Source organism: Mus caroli, chromosome 5 (assembly GCF_900094665.2).
Source record: "Mus caroli chromosome 5, CAROLI_EIJ_v1.1, whole genome shotgun sequence".
In the NCBI taxonomy this organism is placed as follows: Eukaryota; Metazoa; Chordata; class Mammalia; order Rodentia; family Muridae; genus Mus; species Mus caroli.
The window spans coordinates 29,430,761-29,457,825 of NC_034574.1; the positions used below are offsets into that span (position 1 = coordinate 29,430,761).

The 27,065-nt window shown below is 45.3% G+C and overlaps 1 protein-coding gene across 1 annotated transcript; it reads right to left on the minus strand.

Moving 5' to 3' along the window:
* Positions 1-3,433: 3,433 nt before the first annotated feature.
* On the minus strand, positions 3,434-22,238 carry Tnip2 (TNFAIP3 interacting protein 2). Its single transcript, XM_021163074.1, has 6 exons — positions 21,872-22,238; positions 11,002-11,292; positions 8,392-8,481; positions 6,855-7,103; positions 6,547-6,666; positions 3,434-4,290 (listed from the first exon to the last, which is right to left on the minus strand). Exons 1-6 carry the CDS (start codon positions 22,148-22,150, stop codon positions 4,027-4,029), a joined length of 1,293 nt encoding a protein of 430 aa, XP_021018733.1. The 5' UTR covers positions 22,151-22,238; the 3' UTR covers positions 3,434-4,026.
* Between the last annotated feature and the right edge of the window lie 4,827 nt (positions 22,239-27,065).

Here is a 27,065-nt window from a genome sequence, read left to right on the forward strand (position 1 = left end):
GCAGTGTATTATTTAATTTCCATGAGTTTGTATACTTTCTATTGCTGTTGCTATCCAGCTTTATTTCATTTTGGTCAGATAAAATATAGGATGTTACTTCAATTTTCTTATACTTGTTGAGACTAGCTTTATGCTTAATATTTGATCAGTTTTGAGGAATGCTCTATAAATGTCTGTTACATCCATTGTATTTTTGATGCTCCTTAGCTCCAGTGTTTCTGTTTAGTTTTTGTCCAAATGACCTATCTACTGGTGAAAGTAAGGTACTGAAGTCACCCAATATCACTATAGGCTTACTCTGTGGCTTTACCTCTAATAGTGTTTTTTTTTTTTTAAGATTTATTTATTACTATATATAAGTACACTGTAGCTGTCTTCAGACACACCAGAAGAGGGCATCAGATCTCATTACAGATGGTTGTGAGCCACCATGTGGTTGCTGGGATTTGAACTCAGGACCTTCAGAAGAGCAGTCAGTGCTCTTACCCGCTGAGCCATCTCTCCAGCCCCCTCTAATAGTGTTTTAAGAAAGTATGTTTGCCCATATTTGGTGCATATGTATGTATGTATGTATGTACAGGGTCTATATAGCCCAGGCTGCCCTCCCAACTCACAGAGATCTGCTTGCTCCTGCCTCCTGATTACTAGGATTAGAGAGGTGCACCACTGTGATGGATTTTTCTATTGATGAGTATTGATGGAATGACCTTCCTTATCTTCTATTTTTGGTTTGAAGTCTATTTTGTCAGCTACTAGGATAGCTAGGCCTATTTGGTCTCCCAGTTCCATTTGTATGGAATAATTTTCCCCACCCTTTTATATTAAAGTGGGATCTGTCTTTGGTGGTGAGATATATTTGTTGAAGGCAGCAAAGAAGATGAATCCTGTCTTCTAATCCAGCCTGCTAATCCAATCATTTTATTGAAGAATTAAGACTATTAATATTCAGTTATTATTGACAGTATATCAATTTCTGTTGTTTTGCCGATTTTGTGTGAATATTTGTTCAGTCATATGATTTGTCATTTTTATATTTCTCGAGATCAAAGCATTCCTTCCAGGATCTTCTGCAAAGCTGCCTTAGTGTTCATAAATTTCTTTAGACTGTTAAGATTTATTTATGTATGTGAGTACATTGTCACTGTGTTCCAAAAAAGGGCATCAGATCCCATTACAGATGGTTGTGAACTACCATGTGGTTGCTGGGAATCAAACTCAGAACCTCTGAAAGAGCAGTCAGCGCTCTTAACCATTGAGCCATCTAGCCTTCTTTAGACTATTTTTAACATGGAAAGTGTTTTATATCTCCATCAATTTTAATAGGCAGCTTTGCTAGATAACAATCTGGTTTTACAGTTGTGTTCTTTCAGACCTGTATTTCAGAATACATTTTTTAGGCCCTTCTGGCTTTAAAATGTCTCTGAAATCTTCATGTTATTCTGATGGGTCTTCCTTTATAAGTAACTTGACCCTTCTCTTTTGCAATTTTCAATACCTTTCTTTTGTCTGTATTTTGATGTTTTAACTAAAACATGTTGTTAGGAGTTTATTTTCTCTTCCTACCTATTTGGTATTCTGTAGACTTCTTGTATCTGACTTGGTATCTCATCGTTTAGACTCAGAAAATTCTCTATTTTATTGAAGGTATTTTCTTTTTGGTTTTTCTAGACAGGGTTTCTCTGTGTATCCCTGGCTGTTCTGGAACTCACTTTGTAGACCAGGCTGGCCTCAAACTCAGAAATCTGCCTGCCTCTACCTCCCAAGTGCTAGGATTAAAGGTGTGTGCCACCATGCCCGTCTGAAGATATTTTTCTCTAAGACACTTCTCTAGGAGCCAGAGAGGTGGCTTAGACCCTTAGAGCACTGGCTTCTTTCTCAGATGACCAGGGTTTGATCTCTAACATGCACATAGTAGCTCACAGCTATCTGAAATTCAAGTTGCAAGGGGTCCAATCCCCTATCTGGCTTCTTTGAGCACTGAGCACATATATGAAACACAGACAGGCAAAGCACCCACATACATAAATGTTTTTTTTTAAGAAAAAAATATTTTATGCTTTTAGTGTAGTATTCTTTTATGCTCATAGTTCAAAAGTTTTTAAGGTGTCCCAAAGCTTTCACATATTCTGTTTACTTCTTTAAAAAATTCCTCACTGACCTTAACTGTCTGATCCAATCCTTGCACTATATCTTCCAGCCCTAGTTTCTCCATTTCCTATATGATCTATTCTGTTGGTGAAGATTTTCACCAAGCTTTTAATTTTGGCTTTTTGAATTTTTCACTTAGCATTATTTCAGTTTAGTTTTTCTTTAGCAGTTCCTTTTATTGAAGTCAATGTTCATTTCTTAGGATGACTTCATTATTTCATTAGCTCTTTGCTGTTGTTCTCTTGAGTGTATTAATGTAGTCTTTAAGTTGTTTGAACATACTTATATTCTTTTAAATTCTTTGTTTCGAAATTCTAACAAATCATTCCCACTAGGAGCCAGTACTGTGAATTAGTAATCTTTAAGGAAGACATATTATCTTGGTTTTTCCTGTTGGTTGTTTTTGTGCTGGGAATTGCCCATCTGGAATTAATATGTTGGTTAAATTTTTCTTTCTTTTGTATTTTTTGTTGTTGTTTTTTACATTCAAATTTCCTTTATTCTTTCAGTGGTGACATTTACAATGCTCAGGAGAAGAGTAGATTCTAAAAGTTGAGGTGTCATTTCCCTCTATTTGGATCAGGTATTGTCCTGTGTCCGCTGGCGTCTCTTGCTGTGAGTAAGGGCCAGTGGGCCTTACCCCTGTTCTATCTGCTCCCTTCACTGAGGCTGGTATGAGAACCTGTGGACCTAAACTGGAGTCAGATCTGGCCCCTCACCCTGAGTCTGAAGCTTCTGCTAAAGCTTCCGGAAGTCTCAAAGCACCAATAAGTTTTACCCTGGTTCATGACTCCTTTCAGTCTTTTACAGTTCCAACACTGTCTCAAAGTCCCAGGTCTCTTCCAAGACCCAATGTAATCTATGAACTCCTATAAACCAAAGAATAGGTTATATACTTCCAATATATAACACAGTAAGCATTCCCATTTCACAAAGGAGGAATGGGAAGATGGCAAGGAAATACCATTCTAAAGCAAAACCAGTTCTGTGGCTATCTAGCACCTGGAAACCTAGATGGCTCCTTGGCCATTCCCTACTCCTTTGCTGCCTGCAGCATATGTAAGCACATTCGTGGACCAGCTCTACTCTCTGCCTGGACACTAATCTGAGCTCTGCCATTGAATCCTGGGATCTTGGTGAAGAGACTTAACTCCTTTGCTCTTCTTGACACCTGTGAGTTGAGGCAAGACAGCAGGAATGTTTCTCCTTACCAGCTGGTCTCTCCTTAGTAACCAGAAAATTCCCATTGTTCCTGCACACATTCCAGCCCAGCTCTCAGAGCAACACAGTAGTAAAGCCATTTATTATAAATATAAATGATTAGGAAAGAAAGGTGCTTTCCCTTTTGGCAATACAAGTGTTTTTCCAAGGTGATGGTACTGGATGCAGCTGTGTGGCTCTGCTGAGTTTGGGAAGGTTCTAGTGTATCCTGTAACTGTAATGCAGCACAGACCAGTCAGGGCGTGTATCTCACTACTCGACAGGATGGAGCTACCACCCTGGAAAGAGGACACACTGCTCCCACAGCGACTTCCCCTTCCAGCAAGTGGTGTAACGCTAGGTGCAAGCAGGCTTCGGAACACTCCCACAACTGATAGCTTGCAGCTCTGAATTGACAACTTGATCCAAACTCCACATGAGAAACAAAACTGATGTCCACCTGATGTCCCTGACCCCACCTCTTCCTCCTGCTCTGTCAATAGTTCCCTCTGACCCAGTCTGCACCATGGTCAAATGAAAACAAGATGACCTTCCATTTGGGCCCTAGATCCCAGGAGAATGCAACACACTGAGTTGAAAACTGAGTCTGAGGACCCCTCCCAATCCCTTACGAGCAGCTATGGTGGTCATGGGTCACACGGGCACAGTGTCTCTGGCTCATTGGCAGCACTCAGACAGGTGCCTGAGGAATGCCTCGCCTTGCTCATCACTGAAGCACCGCAGGCAATGAGGGCACTGAAGGTCACCCTGACCTCTCTGGGCTGTGCACACATGCCCACCCTCTGCAGAAGGTTCCATCTGTTGGGACCTAGACTCAGGCCTCCAGCCGCCAGCGGTCACATGCTCCATTGCATCCATCTCTAAGTACTTGGCAGTTTTGTTCCCCGTATGAATCCGACAGGGTCCTGGCTCCCGGGAGTCCTGCAGAGAAGGCAAAGGTTAGTTTACATAGGCTGTGCTAGAGGTCAACAAAGTCTGGCCCTACAGACATAGCTCAGAATAGACCTTAAATACTATTGCCTTGCTTCTTTCTGTATCAAAATGCCTAACTTCCATTAAACATCAGCTCTCATTCCGCACACCACAAGAGTTTCTACAAGGAGTGTGGAACTAACCTATGGAATCAAAGTATTTTATTTGGCTCTCTGGAGTTTATAAAGGCTTAAATTGGAAGACCTCATTCCTCAAATCCTAATGCTGCTTGCTGTCTAGATGAAAGTGCTGAGTGAAATGAAGAAGTCCTATAGGTACTTGGTCATATCATGAAAGAACACAAGTGGGAGGCCTGAGTGGAGCCCTCACCCTTAGGATATTCAGTCAAGGAAGTGATCCTGATACCATGATACCAAGGAAGTGATCCTGATACCCACTAATACCAGAGTGAGAGAAACAAAACCAGGGTGGTGTGGGCAGCTGGGCATTAACCAGGGAACAGGCCAACTAAGTCCCACTGTACCTCAATGTGATTTGAGGTGCTAGACAGCCTCTGAGACCTACAGTGGCAGCCATGAGTGCACTCTTGGCACAGCCTGGCACATGCACACTAAACAAATGCCACAAAGCACTTTGGGCAGTAGTGCCCGTTGCTACATGCATAGGAGTATGGGAGCCTTACTCCAGCACCTGCTCTTGGTGCTTTTACTTCACACCTGAATTTGAATTTTTCTCAGCAGGACAATGTCTTAGCACTCCTACTTCACCACTGTCATATGATTGTCCTTCTTGGGTCAAGCAAAGACGGGTGCTTGAGAGGCTACTATTAATGCAAAGGCCCTGGTCCCCACCAGAAATCTAGCCTTTGGGGCTGATCAGGAATCCCTCAGAGGGCCTAGCTTGGCAGGCCTAGCACAGGTAAGATCACTCCTTTGGCATATCATTAAAAGACTGCCTGAGAGGTCATATTTGACTGTACCATTAGTGACCTTGTAATCTAAAGCTCGGAAGCCAGAAAAAAACAACCCCCCCCCCAAAAAAAAAACAAAAACCTACAGGCAAGGCCAAAAGCCCAGCAAACCCACAGACATGTTAGGATAGCCCCATTCCTGCCCATGTTGCATGCTAGAAAATTCTGTCCTATGTCTATAGTGCTGGGGCTTTAGGGGAATAGCCTCCTCTATGGCCATACCACCTTGAGCAAGCCTGATCTAAAACAAGATGGGGGAACATGCACACTCCGTTATATGATGTCAAAGGGACTGCTGGAGCTAAGCAAAGGCTCTGGGAAAGGTCCTCTGTTACTGCTAAATCCCTCTGGCACCACTGCCTTGTCCTGTAGACTTAGGGAGGGCTATCAGTTTCTACCAAAATCCTCCATTCATTAGAACTGATGCTTGTGTCCAGCCTCTGATATGAACTAAGCTTAAGGTTGATGAACCAGGATGCCTCTGTGCCCCTGGTGCAGATGAAGGGAAGCAGAAGCTGATAAGGTCCAGCAGATACTCAGAAGAAAACAGGACAGTATGGCCGGTCTTCACATATCTCTGGTTCTTCTCCCATCTTAATTGGGAAAGACTATATTTCAAAACCAATTCTGCCTGCTCGGCCTAACTGATTTTCAGAGGCACCTCTATTATCCCAGCTGTTAGGGCAGGAAGTTCTCTGAGGGGGGCCTGGGGTTTATCACAGGACAGAAGATGTATGGATACTAAGTGGCTAAAATAACAAATCTTTCCTAGGAATTTGTGGAGCAGGAGTCTCTCCCAGTAGGAGGAGAGGTGAAAGGCATGTATGTCCAGCTTTCCATGCCTCAAGAGACTTCCACTGACAACATACACCAGCACTAAAAACAGGAGGCAACGGGCCCACTGGCCATCCTAGAGGACCTCATTTAGTGTTCAGGGACTGTGTCCTACCTCTGCAAAATAGTAACTAGGGTCTCTACCTCACAAGGCCAGACACTGACAGAACTGTCAGGAAAGCACTGAGGCCTGGGATATGCTCTTGTGAGCAGGCAGTCAGGAAAGGCCCCGAGGACAGCTAGCTTTTACCAACACAGGCCACCATGCTGACCTCCACAGTTAAATACAGTACCACAGAGAGGTTCTCTATGGCCACACCCTAGGCCGAGAGCTGAAATGGCACATCACCAACAGTATTGTCAGCCAGTACATCTTTGTTCAAAATTCACAATAAAAGAAGAAAATCCATCTAAAGGGAGAAAGTCTCTTGTACTCTCACCTGTCTCTGGGACACTTGGTACATCAAGGACATGATCTTTTCCTCCAGCTCTTGAATCCTACTGTGAGCTCGTTCCCGATCTGCCCTTTCTGATTTGAAGTCATCCTTGTAAGCAAGAATCTGAGAAAAGACAGAATAGTCATGGCTCTTCAAGGAAGGAGAAAATCCTTCCCTGCCTTCTCCCACTACTCTATGACTGTACCCCACCCAGTTCCACCAGACATTTAGCCTAGGCTGTCCCAAGACCCTGCCGGTGGTGTGTAAACTGGCAAACATCCCTGTCCGTGCTGCTCAGAGCCTGAGGACACCTGCTGCTCTAGCATCTGCACTCGCTCCAGCGCAGTGTCCCGGGACGTCCTCACAGCTGCCAGCTCGTGGTTTGCTTTTGCACAGTCACTTATTTTCTCCTCCAACTGTCTGTTAAGCCGGGAAATCTCCTTCTTCATCAGCTCAGGCTCCAGAGGGACCTGCCGCCTCTTTAGCTGGGCATGCAACCCCTTCACATATTCGTCCCTACTTGCATCATAACGCTGCCACTTAGCATTGAGGTCTTCTACCTGAAAAGACAGAACCAAAAGAGACTTTTGCTCAAGCCAACACAGATCTGTGGTTATCAGCAATAATTTACCAGGTAAAGTTTTCCTAAGGAAAACCTGCCTTCCTTTCCCTTTCTTTTGTATAGAGAGAGTTCTAAGCCTGCCTGGGAACCTGATTTATTATAGGGACATCCATGTGAATGGTCTTTTGTTCTTGTTCTGGTTTGGTTGGGTTGGGTTGGGTTTTTCCAGGTAAGATTTCCCCATGTAGCACTGGCTGTCCTGGAACTCTGTGTAGACCAGGCTGTCCTGGAACTCTGTGTAGCCCTGGCTGTCCTGGAACTCTGTGTAGCCCTGGCTGTCCTGGAACTCTCTGTAGACCAGGCTGTCCTGGAACTCTGTGTAGCCCAGGCTGGCCTCGTATTCACAGGATCCACCTGCCTCTGCCTCCCAAGTGCTGGGACTAAAGGTGTGCACCACTGCTACTTGGCCATAATAACAATAATCTAACAGAGGTAAACTCTGTTACTTTCCTGCCTTAAAAACTGCTTCCCTGAGGGGGAAAACCCAAACCACTTCTAGAAGCAGTGGCTCAGCTAGTCAAGTACTTGCTGAGCCAGCACACAGACCTGACTCCAGATTGCCAGCACCCGTGTAAAAGTTGGCTATGACACACGTCAGCACACATGTCATACACTACCATTACCATGTCAGTGCTGGCCACGGGGAGGCAGTCAGATTCCTGGAGCTCACTGGTGGGCCGGCCTACTCAAATCTATATGCTCCAGCAAGAGATCTTGTTGCAAAATAAAGTGAAGTACAATTGTCTCAAGTCACCTTTTAGCTTCCACATGGAAGTACAAACATATACAGATACGACACACACACACCCAAAACTACTTCCTGATGGTAATTTTTTTTCTTCTGGTTTTAGAGCTTTATTGTAGGAAGGTAGGGAGATAGAAGGTAGAAAGAGGGAGGCTGTCCATGGCTGCATGGGGGATGGGGGAGGGAGAGAGAGGAGGGCTAGAGATGAGAGTAAAGAAGGTAAGAGCTTAAAGAAAGTCTCTGATGGTAATTCTTGTACTTCTTTTATTGACTAATTAATTCTAGGAGGACAGAGAGTTCCTGATTTTACTATATCCTCTGTGACAGAATGGTCAGGTCTCTGGAGACTGTGTGAATCAAGTTAAAGCAGCCAGGGGGGCAGAAGTCACCTCTAGGCACCAGCTTTAAAAAAAAAAAAAAAGCTTCCATTTCCCATTTGTCAGGGTTAATGTTCCTCTTCAATGAGACGTTAGATACTCACATGAGTCACCTTCTGTTTTAACAGTCGATTTTCTTCCTGTAACTTCTTAATAACACTCTGGCCAGAAGCATCGCTGCTTGTATGCTCTAGCTATATAAGGAAGAGACAAAGAGAAGCCATGTCACTGTGTGAGTCTAACATACAGAAACAGAGAGGAAGTTGGAGCCAGAGGCTGAGGTCACAGACCGTCACTGCAGCTGCACTGTAGGAGGTGATGACTGTTCACTTGGTGAAAAAGCAAAACAGATATCAAAAAACAAACAAATAAACTCTGCAGATCCAGCTCCTACCCTACCCACTCCCAGCTGAGGCCAGGACACAGCCTTGGCAGAGGGTCTCGAGGTTATCACTCTTGATACTGTCCTTGTTCCTTCTTACCTACCAACATGAGCTGTCTGTATTTTAAATCTGGACTAGAATCTGGACTAAACATTCAATTGTCATCAAGTCTAGAGGGATAAGTACACGAGCTGTAGTAAAACCTTCACAGCACCAGAACTAATTTATCATCACAGGTAATAGGGAAGACAGCCACATGTCACTCTAGCAGACACATACCCAGCATCCAGGAGGCTTTTTCAGGTCCTTGGTGTAGGCCTGGCCACAGATCATCTTACCTCCTGCAGAGTCACCAAGACAGAAATCCTGCCTATAGACAAGAGAACTTTCTGGATGAGGCAACCTAACTTGTGCTTCACACAGGGTCAGAACCAGGGCATTCAAGCCCAGAAGCCACACCCCAAACTAACCCCTAATAGCAGTTGGCTGACCCAAAGGGAAAGCAGCATAAACTTTTCTGGAGTATCCTTTATAGCTCAGAAACCCCAGGCATTCAACACTACAGAGGGACTGGTAAAGCACAGACATTGGTTTTAAGAAATCCCCTTGAATGACAGGAAGTACATGTCCTAACCCAGACTGCTGAGAAGCCCCAGATGAATCAGCCAAGTCCAAGGCTGAGAAATGATACTGACATGACATGCCTCTGTGCCATAAGCCAGTACCCACCCAGTAGCCTCCTGAGACTACTTTGAGATCTTCAAGGTGAAGGTTACAGTGATACAAACTTGGACAGGAGCACCTCCTATACAGAAACACATACAACTGTGTTCCTTCTAGGGTGATCTCTGTGAAATCTGAGATGGATGGCTGTCGATCGAGTTTCTCTACACTTTGGGGAAACTGCTGGTAGCTGTGGATCCCTTTCCTCAGAACACATACACATTTTCATGAACACTGCTCCTGTCTTAGAGAACTGCCTAGAAAGGACGTGATTTAGAGGCCCAGGGGTGGGGCTGGGAGAGGTGTACATAAGATGCAGACTCAGCCTGGTACTGCTATGGTTTGAATCAGAGATGTCCCCACAGGCTCATGGTTTAAAATCCGACCCCAAATGGATGGTGCTATTTGTACAGGCTACAGAAACTTTAGGAGGTGTAGCATAGCAGTCAGAAATAAGTCACTAAGGGCAGGCCTTTGAAGTTGATACCTGGCCCCTAGTCCCACTGCCTCATTGTCTCTCTCTGTCTGTCTCTGTCTCCCTGGCCTCCTTCCTGTCTGCATGATGTGAGGACTCTCTGTCACAGGTTCCCATTGCCATGACTTTGGCAATGCCATCCCCACCATGATAGCCTGGAACCCTTTCTGAAATTGTTCTCTTGGTAGTCATAGTAATGCAAAAGCTACAGATACACCCACTGGTAACTGAGGCGAGGTGTGCCATATGTGCCTGTTTCCCTGTCAGCTCCACACAGATCAGGAAATAAGGTACCATGCCCAGTGCCTGGCCTATACGGAGTCCTGATCCCACCAGTCATGTGCTCTTCCTGACAGGAGCCCTCGGGTTTGTGAGATGCATAACTACCTTATGGATGCTCAATGCTGAAGCCTTACTCATACTCCTCTTCACCAAACTCACACAGATCCACCACCCAAACTATCCTGGCCTGGAGCCACAGAGGGCTCTTCCTGGGTCCCTACTGCAACCTGTCCCCAGATGGCCTCTGGCCCTTCTGTCGCCATCTGCTGTCTACCTCCCACAGTGACTACATAGGGTTCATAGTTTTGAGGCGAGAAGATGTTCTGTTATCTGGTGATAATGAAGAAGCCCTGAGGGTGGCTCTATGGCAGTCTAGCTTACGGCAGGCTGTGTGGCTGGCAGCAGAAGTTCTGGCTCTTCCTGAGACTCGTGGCCAGATCAGCTCTTACCACTCAGATGTATCTCTAGCAGGGTTAGGTCTGGAGTCTGCATATGTGGCATGTGGAGGCATCTGACCTCCTCTGCAGTGTCACCTACATCTGCCTCAGTGACAACACCTCCTGGGGGCATCTCCCTATTCCAAGCTCTTCCTTCCTCTCCTCAGGGCAGAGAAAAGCCAAGTGCCTTCTCCTGCCCGTCATGCAGGATCAGCTACAGGCAATACTAGGAGTAGAGGAGGAAGACTACAGGTCACATGTTCCACCAGATCTCTCCTGCTAAGCAAGCTCATTCTCCCTGAGCAAAGAGTAGGTTCTGTGGGACCCGCAGACCTCAGCGACTACTCAGGAGTCCTAGAGAACAATGACTCTTGTCACAGCAGAGTCTTCACTTGATCTAGTTACACAGCCTACCTCAGAAGGGCTTTTCTCCCCAGCGTCTCCCTGTGCACATTGTCGTTCATCCAGACATTTGGCCAGATGTTGGCACATGTGGGCAGTGGCTGCCAATGTCCTTCGCAGTTGGTGGGTCTCATCAGCCAAGGAGCGGCACAGAACGTCACTGGCGGCCCTGGCTTTCTCCTTTTCTGCCACACTTCGCCGAAGCAAGACGACCTCCTTCTCTTGCTCATGCTGAGGCTGGCTCATCAGCTGTTGCATCTCCCTCTCTTTTTCCTCTAGACGCTCCGTAAGTCTTTCAACTTCCTACAAAAAAAAAAAAAAAAAATTTCAAAGCACAGTTTCAATGAGTGTGGTAACACATGCCTACAATCCCAGCAGTGGGAAGGCTGAGACAGGAGGGTCAAGAATTTGAAGCCAGCCAGGGAGACCTTATCTAAAAAATGTAAAGGGAGACAGGCAGGTTCAATAGTTATGAAAATTAAAGCACAGATTGAAGGGCTGAAGCAATGTCAAAAGCAAAAGTTCAGACCCAGGCATGACAGGACACACCAGGAATCCTGGCACTAGGATGGGATGTGGAGACAGGAGTACAGGAAGTTCAAGGAATGCTCACCTAACTATATAGCAACGTCAAGGCCCGTCTGGGCCCCATGAGGAAAAAATGTGATACAAACGTAAGAAATTCTGGCAAGGATAACATATCATTATATACTACACACTCTGAAGGCAGGCTTTAGAGATAATAGAGTTAACGTTGAAGTTTTTCATCTTATAATATTTTCAAATGCCATTCAAAATTTAGTCTCAGCCAGGTGTAGTGGTGCATATCTTTAATCACAACTCTTGCGAGGGAGAGTCAGGTAGTTCTCTTTGAGTTGGAGGCCAGCCTCGTCTACACAAAACGAGTTCTAACCAACTAGGGCTACATCCTGTCTCAAAAGAAAATTAATTAGTGGGGGACAGAAACAGGCAGATGTCTGAGTTCAAAGCCATGCCAGCCTGGTGTACAGAGTGACTTCAAGGTCAGCCAGGGCTACAATGAGAAACCATGTCTCCAAAAAACCAAAAAAAAAAAAAAAAAAGACTTACTTAATAGAAATAGAGCATTTGCAGATATCATTAGTTCAAGTGAGGTCATACTGCATTAGAACTATCCCCAATCTAACCGCTGATGGCCATCTAAGAAGGAATTTTAGAGAGATGTGCTTAGAAGAGAAAGCCATGTGAAGACTGAGAACACTAAGGACCTGAAGCCACTACCAAAAGCTGGAAGAGGTGAAAAGGGACAGCTGACACCTTGATCTGGTGCTTCTAACCTCTAGGATGATGAACAATTAAATCTTTGTTGCTTCAAGTTCACCAGGTGTTGTACTTTGTTTAGAAAACTAATATAGCCTGAAATCCTAATTACTATTTAAAAAAACAAACTGCATGTGGTGGCCCATGCCTGTAATCCTAGCACTTGGGAAGCTGAGGCAGGAGAACTGCCGAGAGTTTCAGTCAGCTTTCTCTACATAATGAGTTCCAGACCAGCCTAACACAATTATATTATTTTGATTTTTTTTTTTTTTGACACAAGAAATCTCTCTACAGCTCATGCTCAAACTCATGGCAGTCTTCCTGCCTCGGGCTCCCAATGTGCTGGGACCAGGGGTCCTTAAGTGGCAATTTTGTTTTACTTTGTTTTGTTTAAGACTTTTTCTGAAGGGTCAGATGGTGGTGGTGGTCCACACCTTTGATCCCACACTTGGGAGGGCAGAGGCAGGTGGATCTCTGACTTTGAGGCCAGCCCGGTCTAAAAACTGAGTTCCAAGACAGACAAGGCTACATAGAGAAACCCTGTCTGGGTTTTCTGGGTTTGGAGAGATGGTTCAGTGGTTAAGCGCACTGAATGATCTTCCAGAAGACTCTAGTTCAGTTCCTAGCACCCACATGGCCACTCAACATGGTCTATAACTCCAATTCCAGGGCGTCTGATATCCTCTGCTTGCCTCTATAGAAACCAGATATGCATGTGATACCCAGACATTCATGCAGACAAAACACTAATATATAAATAAAATTTTTTTTAAAAATGAATAAATAAATAAAACTTCCTCTAGGTTGCCAGACGGGCTTGACTCACTGAGCTCAAGCTGAGCCTCCCGAGTGCTAGGAGTAGTGCACTTCCCATCAGCCTGGTCAAAATGACCGCTTTGAACGACCTGGTCTTAAATTTATGCTTTCTTATTTTCAAAGAATCCTCAAGCATAAACAGTATATGATGAGATGAAAGAGCCTCAACCAATCCACTCTGCAAATGAAGAAACGGATTCACAAAAGCCAGGGATAGACAGCCTCTATCTTGTATCCTTAGACCTTGTCACCATGATAAATGAGACCCCCACCACACTGTAAAGACAAGCTTCGATTATTTCTCTCTTTGTAATTTTATTATTGAACATGCATGTGTGTATGATGTGTGTGGTGTAAATCAGAGGACAACTTTCAGGAGTTGATTCTTTCCTTTCACCCTGGGTTCTGGCCATCCACAGGCTGGTACGGAAAGCACTTCCTGCTCACTGAGCATCTCCCCAGCCCCTGGATTGTCATAAAACCATGCACTGTTTGGTGTTTTTTCTATGTGAATTGTTTTGAGATAGTCTTTCACTCTAGGCCAGTGGTTCTCAGCCTTCCCTATGCTGTGGCCCTTTACTACAGCTCTTCATGTGGTGACCCCAACCATAAAATTTTTTGTTGTTGTTATTTCATAATTGTAGTTTTGTTACTGTCATGAATTGAAATGTAAGTATTTTTAGAGACAGAGGGTGGCCAAAGGGGCCATGATGTACAGGTTGAGGACCACTGCTCTATAAAGTGTGGCAAACCAGGAAGAGAAAAATTGGAAGGAAAGGACTGCAGATGCCAGAATTAGGCAGGACCTATGAGGCCAGTCTCCAGGATAACAGGATGCAGTTGAATAGCCACAGGCAACATGGTGAATAGCACCATTAACCCAGAAACTCTTGTCTGGAAGAAGTTTGCAAAATCATCCATCCAGGCCTCAAGTTGCAGATGAGGTAGAGTCTCAAGTCCCACTCCAGGATACCACGAGGACAAGTTTATGGCCTCATCCTGACGTACTGGCTACTGTATGTCAAAAATAACTTCTCAATTCCTCCACATACCCAGTCTCTGTGAGAGCCACCAGTCTCTTCTGGTCTAGGGTCCCTGTTTCTAGAGATGGCAGCTATGGCCATCAATGAAAGCAAGCTAACCAACCATTTGATTTCTACTATAGTTGGGTTTTGTTTCTTTGACAGGATCTTACTCTGTAGACCAGCCTGGCCTAGAACTCACAGAAATCCACTTGCCTCTGCCTTTCTAGTACTACTGCTGTTGTTTTAAACCTGCCTTGTTATTTCAGTAAACAAAGGGTCCCGTGGGCAGTGGCTGAGGTGATAAACCTTTCTGTTCTTCTCCAATCAGTGATTGAAATACACCCCTCACAAAACTGACCAATGCGTAAGCAAAAAGACACTAACTTTCATGAGCTACTTTAATCATTAAAATGCTCCTGAAGAATTAAAAATGACAGAGGCTAGAGAGATGGCTCCTCAGTTAAGAGTGCATACTGCTCATACAGAAGAATGGAATTTGGTCCCCAGCATCCACATCCTGTGCCTCACAACACATCTAACTCCAGCTCCAATGGGTTCCAATGGTGAACTTCAGGACTTTACCAGCACTGACTTTCACATCACACATAGGCAAACACATACATACATATCTTAATAGTAATAACGTATCAGGCTGGAGAGATGGCTCTGTGGTTAGGAGCACTTGCTGCTCTTACAGAGGATCTAGGTTCAGTTTCCAGGCCTCATATCAGATAGCTCACAACCACCTGTAACTCCAGTGCTAGAGAATCTGATGCCCTCTGCTGGACTCCATGGGTACCAAGCAAGCATATGGTATACATACATTCAAGCAGACATTCACACATAAACAAAATAAAGTAAATCTTTTAAAGAAAAAGCTATAATATTGACTTACACATTCCTGGTAATGTATACTCACTTGGCCAACTCGGGAGCCTCAAAATGCCATTACCAGGTGTGGGCCCTTGTCTTGTACCACCAGAAACATCCTCTGCTCCTCCTGACTCTCTTCAAATCACCTTCAACACATAGTTCATTTCTAGTTTAATGTCCTCTATCAGTTTTGTATCCACAAAAAGTCATTAATATCTTGCTCCTCTGTGTGTGTGTGTGTGTGTGTGTGTGTGTGTGTGTGTGTGAGTGTGTGTTTGAGATTGTCTCGGTATATAGCTCAGGCTGGTCTCAAATTCAGTTCTCTCTGCCTCAGCATACCAAGTGTTATTATGGTTAAATGTGTGTGCCACCACACTAGCTCAGAACCATTAATATTCTTAGCTGGTACAGAACTTGAAACAACTTCATAGTTGCTTATGATCAAAAACATCCCATTGGCACATTTGAACCACCCAAGTTGTAGATTTTACATATGGATTGTGTTCAAGGACACATCTGGAGTCTTCAAAAGTTTTCTGTCATATAATGGGAAGGGGGTCCAGGAGAGACAAGTCTTGAAATTCCATTGTGTCTGAACTGCTGCACAGTTTACACAGCTGTATGCTTTTCTTTGATGTTAGCATTTTATGAAGAGACCTTTGCAGTAACTCCCCTTGAAGAGTTTATTCTGGGGTCTGGTGAGATGGCTCAGTGGCTAAGAGCACTGGCTGCTCTTCCAGAGGATATGAGTTCAGTTCCCATCAACCACATGGTGACTCACAACCATCTATAGGGGGATCTGATGCCCTCTTCAGACAGACAGGTATATATATATGAAGAGTTTATTCTGATTTTGACCTCCACTGGATTTTTTTTTAAGTTTGTATTTATTTTAACTTTTTTTTAAAGACAAAATCTGACTATGTAGTTTAGGCTAACCTCAAAATTGTGATCCTCCTGCCTCAGCCTCCTGAATGGCTGGGACTAAAGGCACACTGTGCACTGCCCCACTTTCCTCTGGGTTTCTTCTGGCAAAACCCAAGGCAACTATTACAGGAACTGTATGCTTTGTGATGTGCTTAATTCTGTGCAGCTCTGAACACCTGCACAGACTCTGAACATCTCTTGTCCCTTGTCATTCGCTTATGAGATTTTTTTCCCCACTGTCTTTGTTTCTGGAAAATATAAAGCATACCCCTCGGGAAATTTAAATTTGTACACAATCTTGTTTAATCGGTTGCCTATACAATATGTTTCATTACATATGGAAATAATTATGTTAACCATTTCTTTCTTTCTTTCTTTTTTTTTTTTTTTTCCGTTTTTTCGAGACAGGGTTTCTCTTTATAGCTCTGGCTGTCCTGGAGCTCACTTTGTAGACCAGGCTGGCCTCGAACTCAGAAATCCCCCTGCCTCTGCCTCCCGAGTGCTGGGACTAAAGGCGTGCGCTACCATGCCCGGCTAACCATTTCTTTATGAAAGATGAGTGTAACTAATTTGTTCTGCATTGCTATTTCTTCTTTTCTTTACTTTTTTGTTTGTTTGGTTGGTTGGTTTGGTTTTGGAGACAGAGTTTCTCTGTGTAGCAGTTCTGGTTGTCCGGGACTTAGCTTGTATTTATTTTAACTTAGTTCATTTAGGCTTAGGGTTAGGGTGGCCTTGAACTTACAGAGATCTGACTACCACTATGTCCTGAGAGTACATGTCACCACATTTAGCTACTATTTTCTTAAAGAATTGTGTTTATTTATTAATTCATTTATGAATGAGAGAATAGTGTGTGTGTGTGTGTGTGTGTGTGTGTGTGTGTGTGTGTACACGAAGCCATGTGGAGGTCAGCTTGCAGGGCTCTGTTCTCTCCTTCTCCACATGAGTTCTGGGAATCAAGCTTGCATCATCAGGCTGGATGGCAGCTGCCTGCCTTCATGTGTTGGATCATCTTGCAAACTCTATTTATTTTATTTCTTTTAAAACCCTATTTAAAAAAATAAATCTTTTAGATTTTATTTATTTTGGCTTTTTGAAACAGTCTCACTATGTAGCTCTGGCTAGAACTCACTCTGTAGACCAGACTGGCCTTAAACTCACAGAGATCTGCCTGCCTCAGCCTCCTAGTGGTGGGATTAAAGGCATGTGCCACTATGCATGCCTGGTGCCAACTTCTCATTGTAGGGGTCTGTATGTTAGTATGCACTTGTTTGTGCAGGTTACTACAGAGGCCAGAAGAGGATGCTGGATCCCTTAGAGCTGGAGTCACAGACACTTGTGAGCCCCTTGATGCTGTGAACCAATCTTGGGTCCCCTACAAGGGCAGTATGCACGGTTTGTTTGTTTGTTTGTTTGTTTGTTTGGTTGGTTGGTTGGTTTGGGTTTTTTTTTTTTTCAGAGACAGGGTTTCTCTGGGCAACCCTGGCTGTCTTCAGACTCTGAGATCTGTCTGCCTCTGTCTCCCATATGCTGGGATTAGAAGTGTATACCACCATACCATGAGAGCCATCTTTCTAGCCCCACAGTGTTTGCTTTCAAGATTAAAGCCAGTTGCAGTTCTTTTCCTTTTGTTACAGATGAAAAACAAAGGATTTAAAACGTAACAATGTTGCATTCACTAATAGAATTTAATGACAATAAGAGGTAAGAAAAAGATAATAATTTTTTTTAAAAGTCATCCTGTATTTGCATTGAGCTGACAAGTACATAATCCCTTTGACATTTGCTAAAACTGTGCTTACCCGAATCTGTCACCACGGAATGTAGTACATGGTTACTGCGGTGGTTTAAATGAGAACGCCCTCCATGGGCTCATATATTTGAATCTTTAGTTCCCCATTGGTGGAACTGTTTGTGAAGGAATGGGAGGCGTGTTGTTGGAAAAGGTGTGCCAATTACTGGGGGTTGGGGGAGCACCAAGTCCCATCTCTTCCTCTGCCTCCTGTGGATCAGATGTAAGGCCTCAGCTACTGCTCAGCACAATACTTGCATGCTGCCCTTCTACCCCCAGGATGGCCATGGACTCACCCTCTAAAACTGTAAACAAGCCCCCAATTGAATACTTCATTTGTAACTTGTCTGGGTCATAGTGTCTCTTCATGGCCATAGAAAAGTAAGTAAGACAGTTATTAATATGTAAGCATAGAATGCATTACATTAATAACTAATAAATTATACTACTTACACTAGCCTTATCCTGTGCATACCTCTGCAAACCATATAACCAAGGAAGCTACATCATAGAAAAAAAGCACGGGGGCTGGAGAGATGGCTCAGCAGTTAAGAACAGCGACTGTTCTTCCAGAGGTCCTGAGTTCAATTCCCAGCAACCACATGGTGGCTCACAACCATCTGTAATGGGATCTGACGCCCTTTTCTGGTGTGTCTGAAGACAGCTATAGTGCACTCATACATAAAATAAATCGATAAATCTTTTTTTAAAAAGCAACACTGAAATTAAAATAAACAGGGTAATTTTGACACATATTTCTAGTGCTAATAATAGTTTGTTTTTTTTTTAAAGATTTTTTTATTTATTATATGTAAGTACACTGTAGCTGTCTTCAGACACTCCAGAAGAGGGCGCCAGATCTCGTTACGGATGGTTGTGAGCCACCATGTGGTTGCTGGGACTTGAACTCTGGACCTTTGGAAGAGCAGTCGGGTGTTCTTACCCACTGAGCCATCTCACCAGCCCCTAGTGCTAATAATAGTTAATCAATTTGTTTTGGCAGACTGAGGAGCCACACAATAGTTTTGTAATATTTAGTCACCACACAGTTAACAAAAATCCCTAAACAAAATTGCAAATAATTCTTAAAATCCCAGAACAAAATCTATATGTCAGGGGACATAGGACCAGTAATACTGGGGCCATAGACTGCTTGCTTCTGTCTGGAGCCTCTTGAGAGCTATAAATAAGTCCCAGTTGCCAAGTACAGATACATCTGCACTGAACACCAATGGCTAGCAGACTGCAGATGAAGTTCTGTTCTGGTTATGGGCATCTCCCTTACCATAACTACCCCCCACTGATAGTCTGGTGACAAATTGTGAGGTGCCTTCAGAACCACACTCTGTACTCACTGTGGCTCCTGATGTCACAACACTAAATTAGTGGCACAGACCAGTCGGCCTCTACTTTCCCTTCTGTTCTGATATTTTACAACCCTCCTTCCAGAAAGAGGGAGACTTGGAGTGAGGAGACTCCTATTGCTCTTGGTACTTTAAATGATACAGATAGAAAACCATGACAACAGAAGCATGAACCCAGCAATGCCAAGGATCTGTGTCTTTGCAAAGGAAATGCAGGTAAGAGGCATGCAAAAAGCATGTGAGATTATTTTATTCCTTCCTTTATTTTTCAGATATTCTGAAGTTTACCATCAGAAAAAAAAAATGCTTTCTTTTTTCCCCCTCTAGAATTTTGTTGTGGCTAGGCCTGGTGGCAAAAGCCTGTAATACCATCTACCTGAAAGACTGAGGCAGGGAGAATCCAAATTCAATGCCTGCCTGAGATTTACAGTGAGATCAACATCTGTTTGGGTAACTTAGTGAGACCAGATCTCAAAGTAAAAAGCAAAAAGAGAACCGGAGGGGCTGGAGAGATGGCTCAGCAGTTTAGAGCACGGACTGCTCTTCTGATGGTCCTGAGTTCAAGTCCCAGCAACCACATGGTGGCTCACAACCATCTGTAATGAGATCCGATGCCCTCTTCTGGTGTGTCTGAAGACAGCTACAGTGTACTTACATATAATAAATAAATAAATCTTAAAAAAGAAGAAGAAGCCAGGCGTGGTGGTGCATGCCTTTAATCCCAGCACTCGGGAGGCAGAGGCAGGCAGATTTCTGAGTTCCAGGCCAGCCTGGTCTACAAAGTGAGTTCCAGGACAGCCAGGGCTATATAGAGAAATGCTGTATCAAAAACAAACAAACAAAAAGAGGAGGAGGAGGAGGAGGAGGAGGAGAACCAGAGATGCATGTAGCTCAATGGTGGAGCACCTGCCTAGGCTCTAGCTTCAATCCCCAGTACAAAAAGGGTGGAGATGGGAAGGAAAAAAGAAAAGAAAAAAAAAAAAAGAAATCTAGCTGCAGTGGTAATCTTGAAAACAAGCATTATCTTTTACCATCTAATCCCCTTCTTATTTTCTTTCCTGGGAAAATCAAGATAGCTATGGACCAAATGGAATAACATGCCAGCATCCCTCCAAATGTCAGACAAGGTTGTCAGGTTTAGAAATAATTGCTCCAGTAAAGTATTATTACTCATTTCAGTTTTGTGTGCTTATGGTATCTCACAGGAACCAAATGATACCAAATGACAAGAAGAGCCAAATAAGAATTCACATATTATCAGACTGGCACCTGTCACTTCTTCCCATATAATACTAAAATGCCACCAACCAAAACTATGGGTCTTCTTTCTCAGAGCGCCATCCTTCAGAGCCCTATGCATCTCTCAGGCCCCTGGCACCCTCCTCAAGATTCAGAACCCCACATTCCACAGAAGACCTCCCTAACACAAAACCCAAGAACCAAGACCTACACTGCCTCCTCATACCCAACACACACACACTGGAACCTGCACACAGTCCTCAAAGGATGTCAGGATGTCCTTGAGACCCTTTTGGCCCACTGGAACCTGCACACAGTCCTCAAAGGATGTCAGGATGTCCTTGAGACCCTTTTGGCCCCGTGCTTCGCTCATGTCCTTTAGAGCCTCTAGTGTTCTGTCCCTCAGAACCCTGCACCCACAGAACCCTGAACACCACCCCTCCTCAGAATTCCATCTTAGTCAAGCCTGGTGCCCCCACTGTTGTTGCTTGAATCAGAATGCCCCCACAGGTTCATATATTTGCATTTTTTCATCATCAGGTAGTAGCACTATTTGAGGAGGAATAGGACATGTGGCCTTGTTGGAGGAACTGTGTCACTGGGGATGGGCTTTGAGGTTTCAAAAGCCCACACCAGGCCTAGTGGACGTCTCTCTGCCAGTGGATCAGGATGTAGCTCTCAGCTACTTCTCCAGCACCAAGCCTGCCTGCAAGCTACCATACTCCCCACCATGATGATAATGGACTAACCCTCTGAAACTGTAAGCCAGCCCTCAATTAAATACTTTCTTTTATAAGAGTTGCCTTAGTCATGGTATCTCTTTAAAGCAAATAAGGCAGTGATTAAAACAGCTACACACCCCTTTGGGACTCGGAGCACATATTGGAGAAGCTTACTACCAACAGAACCACGTGTTCGAGGCTACCTCAGAACATTATGCCCCACAAGATCCCTGCACTCCAGGATCCCTCACATTCCGCAGAACCCCGTCCCCCACAAAACTTCATGAGTAAGTTTCCCACAGCAGTACCCCTCAAAGTCGAGAGACCCAGGGGCTCTGTCCCAAATTAACCTCCATTACAAGTCCCTCAGAAGTGCTCATAACCTCAGCAGGACGTCAGGAGGTGGTACTCCTCAAACATCACACCCCTACCACCCTGGTGCTCACCAGAACCCCGTGCCCCAGAGACTCCTGCTCACCTCTGGCATATCCCCTGGGCCTACGAATGAATCCCGAACTGCTCAATACCCTGAACTACCCAGACTCTTGCCTTCAGACCCTAATCCCACAGGATTACCTGTGCCTCAGATCCCCACGCCCTTCAGACCCTGAAACCTCAGGACCCACTAGTCTCAGGATTTCGTATCCCTCATAACCCAGCTCCTTTCAAACCCCAGCGCACCCCTAAACCACCATGCTGCAGACCTCGAGCTCTTCAGACCCGCACCTCGAGCCCTCAAGACCTCGCGCATCTCTGGACTCCACGTCACACGCTCCAACAAGTTCCCCAGGCCGCCTTGGGCAGCAGCTCCCGCCCGCCCCGCACCTGCCGCAGCTGGGTCTCCGAAGCGCCTTCCTCCTGTCGTCGCAGCTGCTCACGGAAGCGCTCCACCTGATCCAGAAGTGCGTCCACGAGTGACGGCGCCGTGTGCCCTTCCAGCGCCGCGAGGCGGGTGCGGAGGCTCGCGATGAGGGCGTCACGCGCGGCCAGCTGATCCTTCAAGCGCTGTAGTTGCTGGCCGGCCTCGTGGTACAGGCCACAGAGCGCTGCGGCCGCACGCGGGGCCCCGTCCTGTCTACCAGACCTTGAGTCCCCAGACGACATAGCTGTAGGCCTTCCGTGGGGACTTGGGCGTCTCCAACTTCTCCACACAGGGGGAGCGAAAAAGCAGCCTTCCCGGAACGTATCCCGCCCCGCCCACTCCCAGAGCCTAATCCGCCCCCGCCCACAGCTGGCTCCGCCTCGCCATGGCCCGGAGTCTGACTCCGCCCCGCCCACAGCTAGCTCCGCCTCGCCCATGGCCCGGAGTCTGACTCCGCCCCGCCCACAGCTGGCTCCGCCTCACTCACGGCCCGGCGTCTGACTCCGCCCCACCTACAGCTGGTGCCTCTCCCTCTTACTCTATGATCTCACTTTCTTTTGACAAACCAGCTCCATTCTAGGTGCTGTCTGCCCTATTCCCTGCGTCTGAGGAATTTTCCTGGAGTCAGACCCCATCTGCGACCAGGGTTTGGGGTTAGGTATCCTCTGGTACAGCAGCTGAAGAAAAGCAAATAAATCAAAGGACTTCAAACATTGGACGTAGAGTGTGGTCAGGTTTCATTGGCTGGCTCCTTCCTCTTCCGGGACTTGACATGCGTTTCTTCATAGAGGGACACTGAGCCCAGAAAGGTGTTCCCATCCAGAGTACATGATGGAGCCCAGAGTCAGCCACCAAACCCCAGCATGCCCCTAAATTCGCGTTAGGATGGCCTTAGCGCTAGAAGCTGTTCTAGCAGAAGACAGGAGGGCGCCCACCCTTTCCTTCCCACAGCTTCCATATGAACACTGTTTTTCCACTGGGAAGTCTCTCCTCCGTGAGAATCTTTCAATGGCTCATTGCTAAGATCTCATGGAGGTCTCCTCCCTATGTGAGGATGTGTTTCTCCTTTTCTGCTCAGTCTTCTGCTCTCAATACCCTGTCTGCTCACAGCCAAGCTCTGGTTGAGCCTGCAGGAACACACTTGCAAGTATAAAACTATAAGCAAAGCCAGACCTCGCCAAGAATGTATGGGATAGATACTGGGAGTCACAGACCTGGCTCACTTATGTTCAGTTCCTTCTTAGCCCTTCCAGCCCAAAACTTCTGTTCAGAAAAGATGGGTCACAGCTGCTTCCTTCCCTACCTGGTAGAGGTGTTGTGGAACTAGAGAATGAGTGTGTATTTCTTTTCTATTACTGTGACAAAATGCCAGGATATAGAAGGCAGCGTATAGAAGAAGCATTAAGTGGGATAAAGGGTCAGATGTTTAAAGCTGATAGCTCACATCTTGATTACAAAGCAGGAAGCAGAGAGCAAGCTGAAACCTCAGAATCTCTCTGCCCATAATGACACAGCTCTTCCAACAGGCCATACTTTGAAATCCTTTCTAACCTTACATGAGTCACCAACTGGGAACCAAGTATCCAAACATGAGCCTATGGGAGCTGTTCTCATCCAAACTTCCATGATTAAATGATTGTCCAGCACAGTCATTGCTATGGTCATGCAGGGTGCATCTTGATTGACTGAGGCAGTTGTGGGATGAAGGGGAAGTGGGTGTGGGAGTGGATATCACACAGAAGAACCCTGGCCCAGAGCTGATATGTGGCTTTAACTCTTCACCACTATTGCTGTGTGTAGCCTAGTAGACCACTCAAGTGCTTTTGAGCCTATTTGTGAAGTGCAAAATATGAATCAAACAACAAAGAAACGTATTCAAATGCTTCTGGGCCACATGGGTTTGGAGTTCAAAAGCTTTGATTTTATGTAGTTGCACATAATTGAGATAACCGTCCTCTAAAAAGGGCTACTGTTGGAAGGCAGTGGTAGCACACGCTTTTAATCCCAGCACTCTGGAGGCAGAGGCAGGTGGATGGATCTCTGTGAGTTTGAGGCCAGTCTAGTCTACAGATTGAGTTCCAAAACAGCTAGGGCTAACAGAGAAACCCTGTCTTGAAAAACCAAATCAACAACAACAAAAGGAGTCCTGTTTCCAGTACCTGTGCATATGGGCAGGCTCCACACAACAAGGAGTACTTGACCTCTATAACCATGTACTCCAGGCTCCTGACAAAGTAACAAAGGCGTTATGTTACTTCAATCTGCTAACACTTGGGAGTCTTTTTTTAAAATGTGTGTGTGTGTGTGTGTGTGTGTAACATGCATATGTGCATGATATGTATATGAGTGTATATATACTATACATGTATGCGTGAGTGTGCAATATGTGTGTATGCATATATAGCATGCACGTGTGGGTGTATGTGTGTAGAGATCAAAAGTTAATGTCGAGTGCCTTCCACTGTCTCTCTTCACCTTATTTTTTGAGACAGGGTCTCTCACTAAACCCCAGAGCTCACGGATTGGCTAGCAAGTTCCAGGGATCCACCTGTCTCCATCCCCAACCCCAGGACCCATGCTAGGGTCATAGAGGTGTGTAGTCATGCTTAGTTTCACATGGGTGCTATGAGTCCAAAATCAGATTCTCAGGCTATCTGCTCGAATGTCACTGGGCTATCTCTCAGTCTTCAGGCTATCTGCTTGTACACCACTGAGCTATCTCTGCAGCCCCCTTGAAGATCTTTTTGGTTTGTTCTTTATTTTTCGGTCTCTTCTGTTTTGGTTTTGAGACAGCATTTCACTTTGCAGCCCTGGCTAGCCTGGAATTCTCTATGTAGATCAGGCTGGCCTGGAACTTATGGAGATCTGCCTGTCTCTGTCTCCCAAGTGCTAGGATTAACGATGCGCATGCTACCATGCTTGGATCTTGTTCTTTACTTTTTGATGCTGGGTATCACTTTGAGGACCAAACGGGAACTCATTTTGTAAACCAGGCTAGCCTCAAACTCAGAGTAAACCTTCTGCCTCAGCCTTTTAAATTCTGGGATTATAGTTAGAGCTACCACCTCCAGCTACACTTGAAATCCTTTCTCTTATCGTATCATAACAATTGACATAGAAAGCCGGGCGTGGTGGCGCACGCCTTTAATCCCAGCACTCGGGAGGCAGAGGCAGGCGGNTTTCTGAGTTTGAGGCCAGCCTGGTCTACAAAGTGNGNGCCAGGACAGCCAGGGCTACACAGAGAAACCCTGTTTTGAAAAACCAAAAAAAAAAAAAAAAAACAATTGACATAGAGTTTAGCACTCCCACTGGGGCATTTTTAAGCCCCACAAAACAAGTCAGTTTCTGGAAATACAGAGGGGATGCCAGTCAAATTAAGTAGGACAAGATTAAGATTCAAGTTAGCCATTGTACCAGCTCTAAGAAAAACACTTTGGGTTTCTGAGCTTTTGGGGGACTTTAGAATTGTAGATGAGAGATTCAGACCTCTAAGGACACTGACCACCTATGACATGGTTAAGATTCTGCAAGTTAACACAGGAAGTTCCTGGCATACATGTGCCTTCAGCTGAATACAGGGCCTGGGTCCTAGAGAGTCATAGATGAATATTCTAACAGTGGAGGCAGATGCCCAGTCCATGAGGTAGGGAAACTTTGTTCGAGCACATTGGTTAATAATTGTCATTAACTGGAACACAGCTGGGAGCATGGCCATGAGGTTTCCAGGGAGGATTAATTGAGGAAAGACCCATACTAAGTGGAGGCAGCACTTTGCATGTGCTGGGCTCCAGGCTGACTGAGAAGGAGAAAGTGAACTGAGTACCACTGTTCACTTCCCTTGGCTCCTGCTCCAGCTGCCATACTTTCTCCTTCTGAGTGACTGTGTCCCCTCAAACCAGGAGCCTAAACAAACCCTTCCTCCCTTAAGTTGGTTATTTATTTATTTATTTTAGGTATTTTGCATCAACAAGAAAAATAACTTAATATAATAAGGAAAAGATGGGGGGAAATATGTGGGGGCCAGGAAAGGGAGTGGAGTATCCCAACTTAAAGAGGGTGATTAGATGAGTCACTGCACAGACTTATGATCCCAAAATTCAAGATGCTGAGGCAGGAGGATCATACGTTTGAGACCAGCCTGTGCTAAGTAGCAAGTGTGTTTGGGGGGAGGGGGCGCTATCTATTGCAATGTAAAGAATGAAGAGGAGCTCGGTACTTGGGTTCCCAAGAAAGGGATACAATGAGCAAGGGAGGGTTCCCAGGGATACCCAAGAGTGGGATGGAGAAGACTGGAGATCTCAGAGTCTCGGAGAGGGACTCTCATTCTGAGTTCCGATGGGCCGCGAGTTTCCAGTAATCCTGTGGAGCAAGTGGACAGGCCGCTAACCTAACTCTGGCTTAACTTATCAGTCTGATTCCTCAAAGGCCTCTTCCTCTGACTCTCACACAGGTCCCTTTGGAATCTGCAACTTTTCCTAGTTCTTTCCTGTTTTATTTTGAATGCTGGGACTTCAGCCCTGCCCTGTGACCTCAAGGGCCAGTTGAGCCCAAAAGGAAGCTGTGTAAGAAGCAGAGGCCTCCCTCTGAAGGGGAAAGGCTCATATGTGAGTCTGTGGCCAGTGAAGTTGGGGACTGGTCTGATGCCAACACATGTCACCCAAGCACATTGCTGTAACATTCCCAGACACATGAGGCCTTCACAGGTACGAGGGTCCTGCCATGGAAGTGTCCACAAGGGGGCAGTGTGGCCACAAAGGCACCAACCCCACCTACTCTAGTAGGCTTGCACAACATCTGATTGAGCCTGGGTGGCTGGCTAGGGGTGTCTCTTCCTTAGACCTTGGGCACATAGATGAGCAGCCCTTTCACCTTGGCCTTCTGGTTAGCTAGGACTCCAAGTGTGTGCCACTACAGCTGGCTTAGAACATGTGACCAGTACCCTCAAGAAGCAAAGAGAAAAATGTGTATATATTCATGAAAAAAAATAGAACTGGGTGCTCAGAAGAAAGAATATTTAGAAAATATAAAGAACTCTAGAAAATTAAAAATATGAGCCGGGCAGTGGTGGTGCACACCTTTAATCCCAGCACTTGGGAGGCAGAGGCAGGCGGATTTCTGAGTTCGAGGCCAGATTGGTCTAAAAAGTGAGTTCCAGGA